Source organism: Hippocampus guttulatus, chromosome 5 (genome assembly GCF_054856545.1).
Source record: "Hippocampus guttulatus isolate MCC_2025c chromosome 5, RoL_Hgut_1.0, whole genome shotgun sequence".
NCBI classification, from domain to species: Eukaryota; Metazoa; Chordata; class Actinopteri; order Syngnathiformes; family Syngnathidae; genus Hippocampus; species Hippocampus guttulatus.
Window position 1 is genome coordinate 21,350,058 of NC_141265.1, and position 21,112 is coordinate 21,371,169.

Consider the following 21,112-nt stretch of genomic DNA (forward strand, 5'->3'; position numbering starts at 1 on the left):
AGGGGGTATGTCTGTGTGTTTCGATTTTGTTTGTGTTCAGTGAAGTTCCGGCTCTCGCTCATCTCGGTGTCTGTGCGTGTGTGCGTATACAGTATATAGTATATAGTATATAGGGAGGTTCGTTGCTTCAAAAGTCGATCTTCGGTCAAATATGTAGCAAGCTGACCCAAGTAGTAAGTAACTACTGCAGCTCTATTGTCTATTGTCGTCTAATTGACTCTTTTGACCAGGGGCTATTTCTCATGGATGTGTAGTATTCTGATAGTTCAGACCTTAAACACCCATGTACATTCAGTGGTAAAATGTCTTGGGACACAACTCACGGTTAATTCATCACCAAAGAAAATCTGCACGTGGCAAACAATAATGCAACTCTGTGGAAAATTTGCATCCAGGCCAAATATACGTTGTTTCACTTCAGCCTCATAGGTAGTGGTTATTTGCATTACAAAATGATTTACAACAGACGAACAACTCCCGGAGAAGTATTCAAAGTTCAAATTGTGTATGTGTGTGTGTGTGCGCGCGCGTGCATGTGCGCGATGTGGCTCTTTGCAGTAACACAGTAAAAAAAATTGGCTCTCTGACTGGTTGGCCACCCCTGCTCTATAACTATAATCGTGAATGATTTATGGTGTCAATATTTGGTATTGCACTGTATTTATTGCATCAACCTCGTAATGGCAAACACAGTTGCAGCCTGAATTAAAGTACCGGTACATGAGATTTCAGCATGCCATCGTCAAATAGATCTGTAGCGATGGATGAATTACCTTTCAATTCTGTTCTCAACTATAGTACAGAAAACAAATGTATTAAATTAGATGAATCAGGTCTCAACTGTGACAATTAAAACCCACTACTCTCTTTTGCAAGCAAATAGGGTTGTCGACAGACTGGATTAAATGGTTTAAGAAGGAACTTTTTTTTTGGTGTCTAATTAGTGCAAGGTACTTTGGAAACTAATGTCTTATCTTGCATGCATTTTTCTCTTTCCAGTATCCGCTATTGCGGGTAAAACGATGACACTTTCCACCTTGTGGGACTAATAAAGGTTATCATATATCACAAATGTAAGTATGTCTTATATTAACATACTTAACCTCATAGGCCCGTCCTCTCGGCTAATGTATGTGGTGACTTAATTCATTTCCTATCCTATGTAGCATTATTTTGTATTGTTTGCTCTCCAGACACTTATTAATTTGCCCATTATTTTGCTGTTCAAAGTTGGTTACTCTCCACTGTAACGCGGTTCCCGCCAGACCTATGTCACAAGAGTACCATTTCACCCCATCACTTACTTCTGTGTTTCATGTCTACATGTCTGTCAAGATAGCTTAGCAATTAGCATGGCTTCTCTGTCGTCCTCCCCAGCCTCATTTTGTGATAATGATACTAGTTAGAAAAATTGCTTATTCACTACCGCGGAAGCTATGATGAGGGACTTGTGCTGTGTTGACACCGGATGCAAAGTGACCTTGCGGCTCAGCATCGTGTTCAGTCAAGTCAGCTCGCCAGCCATAGCTTGCAGGTAGCTGGGGCAGCGCAAAATCGCATGCACTCAGCATTTCCCAATATGACCAGAGAAAAGCAAGAAGGATGGGCGATGTAGATTATTACTATTATTATTATTTTTAAACACTGTAGTTAGTTTTATCAGATTTATGAAATGTGTACTGGCCAGCACCCGTGCTGGTGCTAATGTCTTTTTTTTATTTTATTTTTTTTTTTTTTTAATATACGCAAAAATCAGACGTTTGGCTGTAACAAGTTGGCGTTCGGTGATTTTCATAACAAAATACGGACAATCAGTAACTTTTGGCAGAACTGCGTGCTACTTTCTTCACACTAAACCACTGCAATTGTTTTTCAATTTTCACTTTTCATTACTGGTGACCACTATTTTATATCAGTAGCTGGGATGGTCACCTTTAGCTGTATGACGAGCTATGCAGTGGCTCATTTTGTCAATGGACGCTATAGCTTAGTGTTTGCTTTCAAATTTAGCTTGTAGCAGACGTGTGCACATTTTCAGCATGACGTCTCTGATCCACTGGTGAAAGGACACTTGGATGCTCTCCTCTTTCCTCTATAACTGCTTCAAACAACAAGTCGTATGCAGGAAAAGTGATTAAGATTGCACGACTGTCTGTGTCCTATGTGTTGTGTTGTGTTATTTTTGTTATTTTGACTTCAAAATGGCGCCGCGAGAGTGGCTGCCTTTCCAGCAGCTCCTATATTTTGTTCTTCTACTTCTTCCTTTCATAACTGTGCTGCTGTGGATTGGGAATTTCTCCATTGCGAGACTAATAAAGGATTTCTTATCTTATTTTCATTTACAAAGTCTTGACAGGCAGAAAGTCCAGCGTAAATTATTACTTTATTAAATAGGTCTCATAACCCCACGACACATTCAAGTTACTCCTCAAAGTTCCTCAGACAAGATTACGACCGCATTAGGTAAGACCACTTTGAGTGTACATTTAGGGAAAAGAAAAACATACTAGAATAATCCATCCCTTCATTCAAAAACAGGATATTGTTTCAAAATAACAGTGCAGAAATTGCACAAACATAAATTATGATTCAGTTACTGGTTTGATTCAAAACATGTCAGAAAAAAAGGAAAATAAATGTTGATCATTGTTTACTAAAGTAAAATAAATGATTTGATTCAACACAAAGGTGATCAGTCTGCTTTCATTTAGGACGAACATAAATCGGAAAATATTTGCTATGAGAAGCTGAAATTCTGATGATTTAAACAATTTTAGTATCCAAGTATCGAAACAATTAATCGATTACTAAAAATAATTTTGATTTATTTGATAATCAATCAATTAATCATTTCACCTCTAATGCATACAGTAGATAGTTTAGGAGCAATGGCTTTTTCACGGAACCTTTTAATAAAACCAAATCCTGCTTCATACACTTTCTCAATACATAACCTGGTATAAAACATACAGAGGTAGTCCTTTTTATCTGCAGCAGGGGCAGCCGGAAAGTATTCATAGCACTTCACTTTATCCACACGGCTAAAAGATGCATAGATGCAACGATTGCAATGATACATACACTCTCTGACAAAATGCGGCAGCAGAAACATCTGCACCCACAATCAATATTTCATTCCAGACTGGCAGTCTGTTGGAAGTATTGTCCAAAAAAAAGCCTCACAGTCAATACCCACAGGAGCTGACCCAAATAAAGCACCGATCCAAGTGTTAAACCACAGAGTGGCTAACGGTGTGTGAATCCATTCTCCGTCACATGAATTGTGTACAAGCAAGCATAGTGAACGCCACATTACGACCTGACACAAAGAGGAAATCTGATTAGGTTAAGGACCTTAAGTACAACGAACTAGTATCCAATTACGGAGGTCACCTGACTTTGAAAAGCTTGTAATCTCGCCACGGATAAATTTGATCAGACAACTGGTTTGACAACATTTGTATGGCTATTCAATGACAAATTTCAAATTGCCACTGACTGCACCTTGAAGTTTGGAGGAATCATTTCTCCCAAATTTCTCCAAAAAGACCATTTAACTATTGTGACTTCTATAGCCTTACATTGGAGCAAATACAAAGATGATTACACACATAACAAACACTATGAACAAGAAAAGCAATTCAACATATGCTTAACAGTGTCATCATTGTTATTGCATCTATTGAGTCAAATCCAGCCTTTCAGGGCCACAAGATTGCAGTCTTTTTGGACTTTCAAAATACCACCAATGTGAAACAGATGAAAACAACATTCTAAGAATAATGTTTTTCCTAAATTAGCGGTATCTACAAACATTATCATAATGAGTTCTAACTTGAAGACTTCACATTTGAAGACCTAGAGCAACTAAGTGGTGTTTGTTCTAACAAAAACATGTAAAGTGTTAGTTTGGTGAGCAGGTACTACTTGACTAACCAGGTTGTTTTACCTCAAACATGTTGACACCAAAACACGGCAACAACAAAATAAGCAGCTCACTTCGATTTGAGTCTGAACGAATGCGTTGGAACTCAGAACATCTTAGTGAGAGTAAACTTCATTACATTTCCCAGCAGGATAGAAACCAAACCAAGTTCACAATGCACTGACAACTTCTACCATCGGGCATACTTTAGATCAGCGCGTTATCTACTGCTGTATTAAACATATGAAATCATGAAAACCTGAAACCTAAAAAGAGCTGTGAAAAAGCCCCATGGGATATTTAGGAATGTGAACAAGCATAGGGCAACCTGTAACATCACAGACACTTTTACCGATTGAATTGAATTATTTTACTGCACTGAAATAATTTTTATTAACCATACTCTATAATTTTGTGATGCCTCAAAGATCAATTGCTTTACCCAAACAGGAGAACAGATGTGTTTTGTTCACTGACACACTGCACCAAAATGATTGTAGTAAAACTCCATAAACAATGGCCACAAAACTGCGCAGAATCATGTCAGTTTAAATTTGTAGCAGTTCTGATCCAACAAGAGACAGTCATCAACAAATTTGTGTTCATTTTTTGCCATTACGGACTGCTTACCGACCCAAGAGGGGGAGTGACCCACCAGATAAAAGAAAGAATGCTGTGAGTGACCCACTCTTTAACGTACATAAGGTCACCTACAGGAGTGAATTGGAATCGTGTCACAGGTATGAGAATTTTTTTCAATTCAACAAGTCGCGTGGACAATGATGATTTCTTATGGTTGGTCTTGGCAAGGGGCTGCACTCTAATGAGTGTTATTCCAGTTGAATTTATTGTCCTATGAGCTCCTTTGCCTGCGAAACGTATGTTTGAGTTGAAATTTCACATCACAGCTAGAGTACAATACATTAAAGTCCTTTTCCTCAAGCCATGACCACTTGAACGTGTTCCTAACACTCGCGTCTATTGCACGTATGTCAGCTTGCCTGTCTACCAGTTTGAACATTGCACTGAGGCCGTACCTGGCCGATAACACATGAATTAGTTTACACAAAATGCTATTCAAATACTCGACATTCAATGATTAATCTGCCTTTGGTGTGCACACGTGCACCTTTTGTGGCTTCCGTTCTCGCCGAAATGTCGAAATCTCCTGAGATATGGCGAAGCCATGAGAATGCGAGCGGAGGGGTGTTACTGTTTTAGCAACGCCACTCGAGCAAAGCGCGCCTCAGCAGTTGATAGTCCGCTGCTTTCTGCTGTGCGTGCGTCAGCGCAAACATGTGCGCATGCGCGCGTCTTTTGGTTTCAACCAATCAGCGTCGATGCAACCGACGTCACAGATCAAAGAAGCTTTGATCCACGACAACAGCTAAGCTAGCCGAGATGACATGACGCTCGAAGTCGGACGGACACATTTTTCTGCTAATCTGTGTGTTTCCCTTTTTGTCCAAATATATATATATTTTTTACAACAACTGTCTTGTCCACGGCGTCTTTTATTCGTTCCACTGGGATTTAGCAAGTGTGTTTATAAACAGACAAAAATCTCTTTACTGTTACTAGTGTTTGTGCCTCAACATGGCTACGCTCGAGAAAGCAAAACAACGAACTCAAACGCGTGTTTGTTCAATGTTGTCAACTAATATCCGAATTAATTTTAGGCAATTTCTCCTCAATTTTCCAGAGGAAATTTCATGAAAATCCGGAATTCTGGGAAAATCCAGAGGACTTTCATCTCTACAATACACACAGTGAAAGATCATTGTCTTTGCAATGATCAGTAGCTTTGACCGACAAATGTTACATTGTAGGCAGGCCTGTCACGGTAATTACTCGATCGACTTATCGCTTGATGAGAAGAAATGGACACGACAGTTTTCATGGACTTGAAATTTGGTGATTTATTTTCATGTTTGTTTACATACTGTATATGTCTTCAACATTCACTTGAGCTGCTACGATGCAGCCTGCTAGCCGCTGTGGAAGCCGTGTTGACACTGAGGCGCGCACACACAAACACACACACATTAACACGAAGGATGGAACGTTTTTTTGGTTTGAATGTCTCCCATTGGTTCTTTATAGACACAGGCAACTCTTTTTTCCCCCCCTCATTTATTAATGAGACGCAGCAGCATATAGCAGTGCTCATAAGAGCCATGTAGTTGTAATGCTAGCCATGGATTGGCTATCAGCTATCCTACACGGTGCTCTTTTTGTACCATTTCATTACTTGTTTATGAACCACCGGTTCTGCGAACACTGGTGACGCACACCAGGAACTGAAAGTGATTGGCAATGGGCCGGTCAGATATCCAATTCGAGTGCCAGTATCGACAACAAGACCAGGGAAGTGGCATGGCTCAGTGGTAGAGTAGTCGTTTCACAACCATTGTGACTATGTCGAAGTGTCCTTGAGCAAGATACTGAACCCACAGTGGCTCCTGATGCTGCGTCACCAGTCAGTGAATTAGGTAACAGTGAAAAGCGCTTTGAGTACCCGAGGTAGAAAAGCCCTATTTCAGTGACAACCCATTTACCAGCATACTGAGTCCGTCTTTCTTCAGTGCTGGTGTATCAAAGGAACTGCACTTAAAAATGATGTAATTGAATGTTTTGGTTTTTTTGCTATGACCGCATCACTATGTCAGTGGCACTAACAAAACAACAACAAAAAATGCTGTCATTTCTGGTGATAGCTTCTGAGAAAATATATCATCCGTAATAATTTGTTATCATGACAGGCCTAATTGTGGGTTATATCTCGTCCGTTCCATCAATTTGTTATACTGCTTTTTTCTTTTTCACCAGCTGATTTTTGGTGCGCTAATTGCAGAACACATTGAATAAAAACAACAACCATTCCTACTCACATTTTTTTCACAAGCTGCAAACCCTACACAGGACCGCTTGTGCTGCCTAAATCTCTGCAATTTGATTTTAATTAAAGGTAACAGAAGTAATATTTCTGTAATTTTTTTTTAAAACATGGAAATATGAGTCATTACAAATTTAAAGTTGTCATACATGAAGAAAAACAAACGTCAAGTCAAGTCAAGTCAACAGTATTTATAGAGCACTTTCAAACAGCCATCGCTGCATACAAAGTGCTGTACATGGAGCAATTTAACATGCACAATAAACAGTAAGACAAATCGGTAATAAAGGCGGTAGAAAGCACCAAACAGTAAAACCAAGAACAAATCTAAGTCATGCTGAGTCGAATGCCAAAGAATACAAGTGAGTTTTGAGAAGGGTTTTGAAGATGGGCAGCGAAGAGGCTTGCCGAATGTTCAGTGGGAGGTCATTCCAGAGAGAGGGACCAGCAACAGAAAAGGCTCGATCCCCTCTGAGCCTCAGTTTAGTTCTTGGTACTTCTAATAAAGTCTGGTCCACAGACCTGAGGCGCCGGGCAGGTGTGTAGGGGCGGATGAGCTCAGAGAGGTAAGGTGGCGCGAGATTATTCAGAGATTTGAAAACAAATAAGAGGATCTTATTTGCCCCAACACCAACGTATTTGCAAAGACAGCACTGATTTAGGAAGCACCCAGAAAAAATTTAATTAGGTCTGAATTATTAATTGCATTTGCAATATAATGTGTTCTACTTACAAATGCTGCGATTTGACACATCAGTAGGAGAGGAGCAGAAAGGTGCAGAGCAAGTAGAGACGTTAATGTAGAGCCAAAAATCCTGCCGCCCACTGCCGTGCTGGGTGCATGTAATTTTCAGTGAGTTTTCTGTCTCAAGAGTTGCGCAGAATATCCAACATGTTTGATCTCTTACCCCTCACAAAGGAAACAAAAACAATAACAACAACAAGAAATTCATTGTGTGTGTGCTACTTCATCTTCCAGTTAAGCGGTTTGAAAAGGCCAGCCCCCCGCTAAGATGTCAGCGGTCACATATTAAGAGGATAAATTAGTCTGGATGTGGCCAGATGTTGCGTCACCCAATTTCAGATGAAATTATGTCACTCTTCATTTAATTAACAAGGTGTCACTGGCGTGTCAATCACTGCAGCCTCGGCCACTTATAGGGCCTGCTGGCACTTATTCGTTTTTGCTATCGGATGGTGTTGGGCCACGAACTAAAATTTTCCAAACTTTAATGTGTGATGATGATTGATTTATCGACGGTCGAGATATGTTTCATGTTTAAGAAGTCTAGTCCACGGGTTTAGATATCATGTTTCCAGATGTGGGCATTCTGTCAGTACTGACGAAAGGTCTATCAGTCCGTCACTGACGGATGCCCGTTTTGCTGACAAATGACCATTGGCGGATGATGAATGACAGACCGGGCAAAATTTCGTAAATTGCCCACCTCAGCATGTTTCATGAAACATGAAAAGTTGGGTTTGCAGAATTGATAATGCCACAGAGATTTGCATAATTTTTGTAATCTGCACTTGATGTGATTTATTTCTGATTTACAACATAAATGTATATGTTTACATTTCTCACACAGAATTTTGTTGTTACGGTAAACACAAGACAAGTCAAAGTATTTAGAAGGTTTATATCTGTTGTTGACAAGCTGTCTTTCATTTTAACACTTCATTTGCCTTACCCTATTGTAATACAGATTAATCGATTGCTTTACAAAAGGACCATGCAAAAAATAAAATTTCAATGTTTTCATTGAATTTGACCTCTCGTCATTGTACGATTCAAATAGCCTAGTGTGTGTTAATATTATTTCTATTTTACTTTTAGGAGACCTACAATACTATCTATCCATTGTCTAATCCGCTTTATCTTGACAGGGGTTGCGGGCATGCTGGCGCCTATCCCAGCTGTCTTCGGGCAGTAGGCGGGGGACACTCGGAACTAGTTGTAAAACACTATCTATACATCTGTTTTCTACCGCTTTAAGGTTTGCAGGTGAGTTGGAGACTCTTTGCAGGGCAAGAGGTTGGGCAAAAAGCAAAACTGGTCAACAGCCAATCGACAGGTAGTACTGTATTGAGGAAAAGTGATTTTTTAATTCAGTCATAGATTTAAAAAGACACCCCCCCAAAAAAAAAAAACCCAGCAACACTGCTAAAGCCACAGTGAAGAGGGTGCAGTACTGATCCAGTAATATGATAATCTAGACCTTGACGTTTTGCAAAATGCCATAAAAGAGATGCATAAAGATTCACTGCATCTGATAGTTCGCTGATTGTGACACAATGCTCGCACACGTGAACTCTCCCCTCCAGCTCACTGAGAGATGCACATGGAAGATTGCTTGCAGCATCAAAAAGTGGAATTCATCAGATTTCCTGCTATGCTGCACAAAAGGCATTTGAAAGTTGAGTTACGTCTGTGTCAGTGACTACCTCTTACATAAGAAACATGAACAACTGTGTTAAATTATACATACTGCGGCCTCATTGACTCTTTTGACCAGGGGCTATTTCTCATGGATGTGTAGTATTCTGATAGTTCAGACCTTAAACACCCATGTACATTCAGCGGTAAACTGTCTTGGGACACAACTCACGGTTAATTCATCACCAAAGAAAATCTGCACGTGGCAAACAATAATGCAAGTCTGTGGAAAATTCAGGCCAAATATACTGTACGTTGTTTCACTACAGCCTCATAGGTAGTGGTTATTTGCATTACAAAATGATTTACAACAGACAAACAACTCCCGGAGAAGTATTCAAAGTTCAAATTGTGTGTGTGTGTGTGTGTGTGTGTGTGTGTGTGTGTGTGTGTGTGTGTGTGTGTGTGAGAAGCTACTACTGTGCAGTGACAGAAATGAATTGGATGATTTTTGCAGTTTTGCAAACCAAAAAAATCCAAGCTGCTTGACCTCATTTGCTGAATTTGCATGTCATTTTAAGAGAGGTGTGCTTTTGAATAATGTCTGAGAATTTTGCATCCACTGCTCATTGAGAGGCCCGTGAAGGTGCGGCATAGAAGGTTCTGTGTGTGTGTTCTTTCTGATAAAGACCTACTGAATACGGTCTGTCTTAGACTGTCTGAGCCTGGCCACTGCCAACCCCAAATAGCCTAGCGGGGACCCCTCTTGGAGCTAATCACTGTGAGTACACAGATTAGCCAGCTTTCCAAACCCCGAGCCTCCTGTTGCTTTCAACATTTCTCTCATTAAGAAATGTGAGGCTTTTTAGGCTGCTGAGCGCTCAGGGACGAATGCAATATGGTGGCAGTGAAAACTTACAATAGACTTAGTGAGGTGACCTTACGCGCAGAGGTCTTCCCCAAGAACATTGTGGAGTCCTGGAAATCTCAAAGTGTGAAGATAAACTGTTCCTGGTTTCAAAGTCTGATTCCTATTACCGGTACATTTCTTGGGGACTCCGTGTTTAGCAATTTCCAATGCTGCCATTCTAGTCAACGAAACTAACAGTTTAGCTAGCTTTGATGCTGTTTGTAAGTAACTCTGTTATCAAAGTAAACACGTGTCCACCGTATATCACAAAAGTGAGTCCGCCTCTCACATTTTTCTATCAATCTCTCACGTCTTTTCATCGAACACCGGAGAAATAAAATTTTGCTGCAATGTAAAGTAGTCAGTGTACAGCTTGTACTGTATCATAGTGTAAATACATGGCTGATATAACAAGTCTCCACAACCCTGTTGAAATGACCCGCTTAGTGTAAAATAAAACATGACACCAAGATTACTAATTTAAAAACTGTTTTCATCATTATTATGACCTCAGCAGTTTTGTTAAATTGGAACAACAAAATATAAATGTTCAATCATACGTTACATCACCTCCATCCACAATAACAAGCCAATAATATTGCATACGCACACCCTCAAACTAATACTTCAAGGCAGCACATTTACAGCACACAAGCTTTTGTGGTCGGTCTCCTGTGCACAGGCCTCTTCAGGTCACCCCTCAGATGTTGGATGGAAGTTTTCAAAATTCCCTAAGGCCCCCAGTTCCAGGTGGAGAAAAACAGCTACGAAGCATATGATGCTGCCGCCACCATCCTTCAATGAGTTATGGTGTTCACTTGGTTCTTTTTGATGAGCAGTGTTGTGTATCCGCCAAATATTCCTTTTGGAACGATTGCCAAAAAGTTCAACCTTGCTTTCATCAAAACCAAAGCACATTTTCCCACAAACGTTCAGAAGATTTATAGAGTGTTTTGGCAAAGCGAGGCCGGGCTTGGATGTTTTTCTTTGTGAGATAAGGCTTCTTTCTGTCTTGCAGAAATTCTTGCAGCATCTTAAATGTTGCTGTTGGCATCTTGGCACCCTCCCTGAGCTTTTTTCTGGACTTCTTTTCATCAATTTGAAAAGGGACATTAAGTTTTTGGTAATGCCACTGTAGTGCCACATTATGTACACTTGATGACATAAGCCTATGGTCCATAGTATATGTAATATGTAATGCCTTGTACCCTTCTCTTGACTGGTACCTTTGAACAATGACATCTCCAAAGCTGCGGAAGCTCTCTGTAGAATGTGGCTTGTGCTTCGATGTACCGGTAACTATAAAAGTGACAGAAAAAAAATCTAGAACAGCTGAATTTTGTTTCGGTTACCGTAAATCAGAGGCAGATGCCATGATGGCCGACTAGTTGGCGCAGCGGTGGGCAAACTACGGCCCGCGGGCCGGATCCGGCCCATTGGTGTTTTTAATCCGGCCCGCCGAAGATTGGTGCACAATTAAGGTTTGATTGCATTCATTTCGTTCGGACTTGTAATGACAGGTATTTCAACACCAGGTGGCGCAGTTACTTCAAGTTGCAGAGCACAGGGAGGGAGGGGAAGACGAAGAAAGAGGGAGAGAGTAATGACCGTGGAAGGGAAAGTGATATGTATCTGATTAAACGAAGCGGGTAACAAAGTACGAAACATTCAGGAGACGCCTGGAGTTGGAAAGACTCAAATCTACGAGACTTTGAAAAACAAGGAAGCGATTCTTACTCAGTCCGATTCTGGCAATTTCCATGCTCAGAGTGAATTGCTTGTGGCTCGAGTAAATCAACATTTCCTAGAATGGTTTGATTGTTATCGTGTTAAAAACTTTCCGCAAACTGGACCGCTAATAAGAGAGGAGGCGAGTTCCATAGCGCTAACTATGAGCATCGAAGACTTCGAAGCGTCCCGAGGCTGGCTTCAAAAGTTCGTTGCGCGACATCAGCTGAGCAATGCTGTCATGTGTGGTGATCGAGACGAGGTAAAGTTAGAGACAGTGAGTGAGAGGAAAGAAAAGCCACCAGGTCTCTTACTCGTCTCATTTTGTAGCAAATAGTCCTAACTTTGTAATATTTTGTATATTTTTTTATATACCTGTACTGTCTGCTACAGTTTTTGGGCAATATATTGTTGCACTTGTTGCTTGTGTTGTCACACATGTATGTTGTTAACATACTTGGACGTTCATGTAGGACATATACAATTGTTGTTTCACTGTTTTCATTTAAAAAAAAAAAAAGTATGTTCACACTTAAATGCTTTTGTTCTGTTGATGTTTGGTGTGGACTGTCAACCTATGCAGTTTTTTATTTGTACCGTATCTTGTGCTGACCCGGCCCACCTGCCAAATTTTAGAAATCCATGCGGCCCCCAAGCCAAAAAGTTTGCCCACCCATGAGTTAGCGCGTCCACCTCACAGTGCAGACGTGCAGGGTTCGGTTACGGCTATGGCCTTACTGTGTGGAGTTTGCATGTTCCCCTTGCCTGCATGGGTTTTCTCCGGATACTCCGGTTTCCCCCACATTCCAAACTCATGCATGGCAGGTTAAGAGAATACTCTAAATAGTTTGTAGGTCTGATTGTGAGTGTGAATGGTCGTTTGTCTACGAGTGCCCTGTGAGTGGCTGGCAATCAATTCAGGGTGTACCCTGCCTACTGCCTGAAGACAGCTGGGATAGGCTCCAGCATGCCCCGCGACCCTCGTGAGGACAAAGCGGTTCAGAAAATGGATGGATGGACGGATAGCGGCAATTGTGTCCGGACTCCCATTTAAGATGAGTTTGAAAGTTATTGGTTAGTTCTACACACACAGCCACATCTCCTGTTATAAGAGGGTGTTTAGACTTGATCTGTTAATTTTTAATGCAGGACAAACATAGAGCCTCAATAAAAAATTGTGTGAGTTGATTTTTGTAATTTAAAAAATGCACAAAATGAGTTTTTGCACTTAATGTTAGTTTCCGGTTCAGCAATTGTGAGCCATCCGTGAATGGTAATTTTTATGCAAGAGAGCCCAATGCACTGGAGGGGGGGATACAATCACAGAATGGGCTTATTTTGTTGTTTCTTTTAACCCTTTGTTAATGTACTTGTACATTAAGAGCATGTATTGTGCACATATTTTGTCGATATTCAGAATTTTTGTCAGAAGGAAGTTTGTGGATCTCTGTGGCCGCCGAGTAGCAAAAATTGAGGCCCCCACCATCCTTTAAATTGCCAATCCCTTATCTAGGCTATAAGAAGATTGCCAACAGCATGAAATTAAGCTGCAGCACTGTGGCCAAGACTATACAACAGATTAACAGGAAAGGTTCCACTGAGAACAGGCCTTGCATTGGTTGACCAAAGAACTTGAGGGCACAGACCCAGAAGCTGTCTTGGAAAAATAGAAGTACGTGTGCTTATAACATTCCTACAGAGGGTGAAGGGGTGTGGGGTAAGCCTCTCAATGCGCCTCATTCATGAATAAATGCGTAGAAATTGTTTTTTTTTTTCAAAATCTGATCATTATTTGTGTGTACGCATAGTCTGACGAAGTTCTAAATTTGTAGAGTACGCAAAAATTCAAGTACAAAGATACTGATGAATACAGATTTGAGTGTCAATTGGGTGTGCAAATTAAGCACAATTTTGTGCATACATTGACTTCGTGAATGAGTCCCAATGTTCAGACCCTACGCCAGACACTGCATCCATTTGGTCTGCATGGCAAGCCTCTTCTAAAGATCATGCACAAACATGCTCGCCAACAGTTTGCTGAGGACAATTAGACTTAGCATATGGCTTACTGGACCCATGTCCTAAAGTCTGATGAGACCAGGATAAAGTCACTAGCTTCAGATGATGTCAATTGTGCCAGGCGGCAGCCAGGTGAGAAGTGCCTTGCCTACAATCAAGCACGGTGGTAGGATGTCATGGTATGGGGCTGCTGGATGACCGCTGCGATCACTGGGGAGCGTCAGTACATTTGAGGGAGCCGTGAGACAATGGCAGCAGAAGAGGACTTAGACTCTTTCCTTAAAACAAGGACTATAACAAATAGTGCCATCAACCAACTAAACGAAGATATGGTGAGGAAAGTTTCTCGTTCAGATGAGAAACTTTCTCATTAGGTTGAGAAACGTTTTTGTCCTAACAAGAAATTCCTTTTTTCCTCCATGTCACTCTAGGGGCTACGGACTATTTGGTATAGTCCTTCCACTTTAGGGGCTCCGTAAGTTACTGTACATGGATAACTGTTTACTCTATCAAATTGGAAAAATCAACAGAGAATATTTTAAATATAAAGCCCGCAGTAAAAGAGATTATGATGGTAAATAATTTCATATATGTACTTGACGGTCACAGTCAGACATATGCCTCGTTTCAGCTTCACACTACGTAGTCCGTTTGCCACAGCAACCTTGGCCCCAGCCGCTTTCCGTTTGGGGCAGTCGGCTTTCAATGACAAAAGAAGATTGTGTCGACTCAGTCCTCAAGGAAAAAAGGTGAAAATCAGTCGTCTGAAGCCGCAATGAAGGCATCAGTCGGAGAAAGACAGGCTAACAAGTAACAGCAATTGCGAGGAATGAGGACTGTCTCGTACTTTAGCTCAAATTTTTTAAACTGTATTTTAAACCTAGACTTAAAATTCAACAGTTTAAAGACATGAACAATCGTGCAACACAGCCTTGTCACTACACATGATACGAAAGTACAACACATCAAAATGACAAGTACTGCTTGAAATCAATGTAAACATGATTAAAATAAAAACTTGAAACAAAGTTTAGGACTGCTTTAAAACTGCTGACTCACAGTAAAAGCCTGTGTGCACCAGACTTAGATCACTTGAGTATCCCACTTCATTGTACCGTAATCTTTGAAATGAGTATAGCTGCGGTATATTTCTGGACTTTGCTGTATATTGCCCTTGCTACAGAGCTGCTTTATTTGTATTTACAACTGTACTTACAGTTGTGGTTAGAGGTTTACATACACTCATCATCGGCATGAACATCGTATTGATGTTGGTCTTTTCATGATTTATTTAAATTGTTCTTTTTCCAAGACAGAATTATGATATATCACCTACATCTTGAGTGATTTCATCATGATACCATAGACACAAGGTGAAACAATCACCAGTAACACACACTTGTGATATGGCAGACGGACAGTGTCCATCAAGTTAAGCATTGAAGCAGTTGAGTCTATTACCTGTCACACAGGTGGCTCACTGCACCGAATGAGTCACAGGTGCAGGGCAGGCAGCCGCTGGTGCCATTGGTAAAGTAGCCCTCCTCACAGTCATCGCACTGTAGACCGGTGTAGCCGTCCAGACATGAGCACTGACCAGTGCTCCGGTTACACTCATCTGGATACAAAATCCCTTCTCCTCCAGTGCTGCAGTTACAGAAGCCATCTGGGTGGACAAACGGGCATGACAATGGCTGAGACAAAAGGATGAAAAAAAACCCTCCTGCATTTTATGCAAATGACTGAATGACGTTTAATTATGTGGTGATTGAAAGTACTGAATAAATGACTAAATACAAAGAGGTGCGTACATACATAAATACATAGATCCAAAACCCGTGTGCAATTGACGCCCGTTAAAATGCATTAGGGAGGAAAAAAATAATTACCGGTAATTAAAACCGAAAAAATTCTCACAAAGTCACTGATACACATTCAAAATCGGAGGGGTGTGTGAAAAACCATGTAGATTTAAACATTAAAAAAAAAAAAAAACAACACAGGTGACTGTTTATGCTTAGAAACCTTGGATTACTAACAATGGTGGCACAAAAGCTTCCTGGAATGAACAGAATTATGGTTGATGTAATGTCTTATTTTGCAGAAATGATCAACGATGTCATTGATCTATTGGCAAATTATGGCATTACAATTCAAGAATTCATTAATTTTGCAAAAGATGCAAAATGTCTGCCAATCAAATCCAGCCAATCAGATCTGTGTGTAAGTCTTCTACATTTAAATCTGGAAGCCTCGGACAAATTACGGTTTATTTGAGTATGAATTCCTTTATGTTGCGACAACTGTATTGGGAAAGCATCTAAACAAAAACAAATTGATACATGCAAAATGTAATCTGTGGTAATACCGATTCAAGTGTGCACGAAGGTGAAAAAGCATCTACGTAGATGGAACCCTTTTGACATTTCCTGTTCTATAAAATTATCATTTATTTCACTACGCACACAACATACTATACAGTGCACCCATGCAAGCTGTAAGCAACATAATTGACTTTTGAGCGTTAACCTGCCATACACATGACAGTATTGTTTCGCAGTAACGTCTCGTCAAGAGAGAGCGCTAGGGCACAGCCCTTCCGCCCAGCTAAGTAACACTGAAAGGGATAAAAATTACCGGTAATTAATGAAAATGACAACAACAACAACAACAACAACAAAAAAACTTCATTTACTTCAGAATATACTGTATGTACATCTGTTTTTAGGTGAGCAACTAAATAGTATCCAGTTAGTGGTGAGTAAAATTTAAAATTTGAGTATCTCTGGCGTCTCAAACAATGACGTAGTCGAAGCGTGGTTGCACAGCTCATCGCCGATAGACTCGATAAAAGTGTGATATGCACAGTCAGTCCTCGTGCAGGAACAGAGTTAAACAGAGTTACTGTTAAAGCCGACATCATTACCTGCCTGACTCTGAGTGTTTCCTTCTGGGGACATGCCACATTCAGTGTGGGCGGCCAGCACGTTGGCAAGGCAGCCAAAATGGATGCGCCTCAGCCAGGCTTCTACAGTGAATCTAGTGTTGTCTTCAAATTCAACTTAGAGAAGTCACTTCAACATATTTTGAGAGAAGAATGTAGAGCGCAGGCCACATGGATATGACAAGGTCTGGTGGATTTATGAACTTTAAGGTGTCTCAATCAAAAATTATAAAGTGCAACTACACTCGTCACTCCTCCTGAACGCGCTCTCAGCTTTGATCTTAAAAAAGGCGTGGTCGGGTTTATGTACAATGGGTCCCTGCATACAGGATTATTGGTGGGGGATTTTTGTTTGTGTTGTTTTTTAAACAATTTTTGGAGTTAAAATAAAAATATACAAGTCCAATGCATTTCACAGGCCAAATATATACAGATTTTCGCGGGACATATTTTGTTCAGTTCAAGATGGTGTACTTGGCAAAAAGAATCCAGGATATGTTGACGCACAGACGACCTTGACAAGCACTTAGTAGTTATCTATTATTTATCTGATCTCAGATTCAGTGCAGCGAATGGTGACTACAGACCTCATTAAACCCGATCTCACACTCATACTTGGTTCACTTCGCTGCACAACAGCTGAGGTATTTGTCTGCTCGAGAAAAATAAAACAACAACAGACCTAGCTTTGAGATGAAATGAAATGTGAACCTGAATTTGAAGATATTTGTGCTCTCGAATCCGATTCAGACCTTGTTGCTCTTCTGGTGTTATTTGCACTTTTATGCAACTAAAAAAAGGCCCGTGGTTATGCAAGCCTGTGTAGTGCTTACACTCCCGGGCTCTTTGCTACAGGAACAGGCACAGAAGAACTGTCAGCCCTGATGATGGCAAACAATGTGTGAAATTCAGTTCATGCATATTCCACCTCAAACACAGGAACACACACACACACACACACAGATATACACACACATTCACGTATTCATTCTTAAGCTGGGCTTTCACTAGGTGTGGTGTTTTGATATTAGTCACGCACAGACAGTGTGTCTGATGTCCATGGGACTCGACCTGTGTGCAATGGAAAGAGAAAAGGGGGCTGGGCTCACCTCTCCCCTGTCGAGTTTATCTGTTTGACTGTTGTGACGTGTTGTGACAGCATAGCTGTTATTCAAACAGGGGCAGGCCGTTCAGAACAAGTCTCAAAATTCCTTTCGAGTCTGGCCCAGTACTTGCTTCTCTGCCGCTACCGTGAAAACCAATGTTACTTTGCCTTTTTTTTCCTCGAGGCATCAAACTACCAAATATGTTGGAGGTTATAATTAAAGGCTTCTCTAGTTGTCTGTGAGGCCCTGGCATGTGATAGAGGGTGACGCCTTTGTTGGTGCGATATTATCATGAGAGTTACCTTTACAATGGAACAATGATAGGAGCTTAAGAATGCACCAAGCTCAAGCTTTAATGGATGATTTCGTATTAAAGTGCAAATTTAATTTTGACCGCTGGGGTCAAACAGATACAAAAAAAAGCATATAGAAATTGCCGTTTCGAAACCTAAAGCCTAACTGAGCATAAAGGCGCAGCATTTTTTTCAACTACTTGCCGTCTCACCAAATAATGACATTAAAACGGCTGAGGAACCAGCCCAAAACAACAAGGAAAAATAAGTCTGAAGTTTTTGTCCTTTTGCGAGTATTTTACGCAAACGCTATAAAATTGAGAAGATCTAACAGTTAGCCAAACCCAACTGATGTTCGAAAACTGCAAAGTTAAACATCTGGATACCCTTAATAAGCTGTTTTTTTTTCTTTCTAATGAACACAGAGGCACAAAGCCAGACAGACAAATAGACAGGCACGAAAATAAAGAGAGATGAATAATGATAACAATTAAAGTTTATTGTATTAATAATGAGCAGTTCCGAGAATGGATGGACGAATGGTTCTTTTGAGGGATTAGCGCTGGATAAAGTAAAACGATGTCTCAAGGATCTTATAATCGGTGCTGTTGTCTTTTGTGGAAGATGTGAATTTCTCCAAATGTGATTGTTCCTCTCTCAGGTTACACCAATGTTTTTGAGATAGTTTTGTATGGCCTTTCGAGTGAAGTAAAATTACTTTTCTTTTGGCCACTGTTACAGAGAAGCGAAAGAATGTTTGAAGATGTTTGGGGATTGATAGGGAGGAGGGGTCCCCAAGCAAGGTTCTAGTGGGGGAGAGTGGGATGCTGAGGCTGAGGATCTTGATTCGATACTAATTTTTATCAGTAAAATATGTTTACTGCTGACTTCAGAGAGGAGAATGAGCGCAGGTGAGGATTAATGGGTGTCATCGCTAATAGACTGTTCATTTTAACTGATGCAATATGGCCGATTAGTGAAAGTGGAAGTTAATTTTGTCGATTTAGGTCTCTTTAACAACCTAGCATCAGACTGATGCTGCAATACTGCGGATGTCCCGAGCTCCAATCAAACCTAGAGACTTAACAATAGCAGGCCTTGTTTTCAGTTTATGTTCGTCTCTGGATCAAATGCATTTTATTCCATTTTGAAAGCTCTTTTTATCAATCTAAAAACGCCACTGAAATGGAATCCAAACGCGAGGAGCCACAATCACTCACAACATGACATAAAAGACATTTCTGAAAGTGTTGTTCGCTTCAGAAGGAGGTGGTAATAAGGAGGTCATTTGTGTGAACACACAGAATATTTCATAAAATATTTGGCAAGAAAAAAAACTACTTTGGCAAAATTAGCTTGGTGAGGTAGTACCTGTATAAGCAATTCAGGTGAAAAAAAAAACCCAAAACAAAGAAATTCTCTGCCTCACACGGACATTGAAATATTTACTGTCACAACTCTGCTTCTGGCTGGGGCTTAATCAAGACGTACCCCAGTGATGCTTGGATGGGTGCCATTATCAATGCTCATTCATGGCTTTTGCTGGCTGGCCATTTTGTTTGGGTATCCTTGGGTTCTAAATATTCCTCATCCACAACAAGTGACATACACAAGCTGATCTGAATGTCATTTATTTTAAATACAAATCCTGATTGACGAAATACAAAGTGACCATAGTTATATGTGGATGCTGTGTGGCCTGGCACACTGGATACCCTCAATGAACAACAACAGGATCAATCTTACCCCCCACCCCCACCTGCCCTCCCTCATCCCATACGCTGTAAAATGTGGCACATATCTTTTATTAAGAGGCCTCGTGTAGGCCACGTTAATGTTCACGCTATGCGGATACAGTTTTTAACAGGAACACACCACACTTCACAATACGTTGAGATTCTTTGACAGGGTGCAGCATCCAAAAACTGAAGGGGTCTGCCCATTGTTGCAATGTGCTGTATATAATGTCTCTCTCTGCGTCAAAAGCACAGTGCAATCATTCCTCTTCTAGCAGATACGGTGCATGGCAGTGGCTCGATTGATACACGCACGGGTCTTTAATTTGCGTTTTACTCAAGTAAAACCAAAACATTTAAGGCCAAATGATTCACTTTCACTAACATCGCATTCGACGACACTCACCTTGACTATTCTCCAATGAGGTAACAGATGTGTCGATCCTATCTGCCGACCACGCATCGTTGTCTGTCCGCTGAGAGACCACGGACATCATTGTCTGTAGCATTTTCTCCGGGGCAAAGAATGATGTGTGTGCATCAGTGGATCTTTTGCGGGGAGCGCTTGACCTGGAAATCAGCGGCGCGATGTCTTCCTTGGCGCTTGAAATGTCTCCGATGTCGAAATCGGCGGTAGACGGCTTAGTTGTTGCAGAAAGAATGGGGTTTTGTGGGATATGGCCAACTATGCCCATAGCAGACGACTGTGCCAACGCGAACCTGTTCTCGGGTAAACGGCGATGCATATCTGAATGGAAGGTCTTCCAGGTGTCGGAGTCTGTGTCTGGCTTCCTGGAGATAGGATACGCATCGTAGAGACTGATGCGAGGTGCAGCTTCAGAAAAATCGATATATACATACAAAATAAATAGCACAACCGACGATATGTACATCATTAAGGACGTTAATCTCATATTCAGTCTCAGCTCTCCATGTAAGCTCCAGTAACGGTCTCTCTCAGACCTTTCCCTGAATGGATGCGTACTCCACCATTGATGTCTCCCGGCGACTTACAGTACTGCGAGTCGCCTCTTGAACCACAAGTCATTGCTCTGCAACCAAACTGCCTCAATGCTCCAACAGTGCACGAGCCAATAGGAACCCGTAGTGACCAATAAAAGAACATCCCCGGGTAGCTGATTGGATAGGAGTCACAATCATTTCGAAACAGCAAT

General features: G+C 41.0%; 1 protein-coding gene across 1 annotated transcript in view; it reads right to left on the reverse strand.

Annotated features, from left to right (window-relative positions):
* Positions 1-20,962, reverse strand: part of LOC147205515 (multiple epidermal growth factor-like domains protein 9) — a 48,044-nt gene extending 27,082 nt beyond the window's left edge. The window contains exons 1-2 of the mRNA XM_086110762.1: positions 20,344-20,962; positions 15,320-15,524 (exon numbers count right to left, since the gene is read on the reverse strand). Of these exons, the coding sequence (XP_085966888.1) occupies positions 15,320-15,524; positions 20,344-20,851 (713 nt within the window). The 5' untranslated portion in view covers positions 20,852-20,962. The remainder of the gene's footprint in view (positions 1-15,319; positions 15,525-20,343) is intronic.
* Positions 20,963-21,112: the final 150 nt, after the last annotated feature.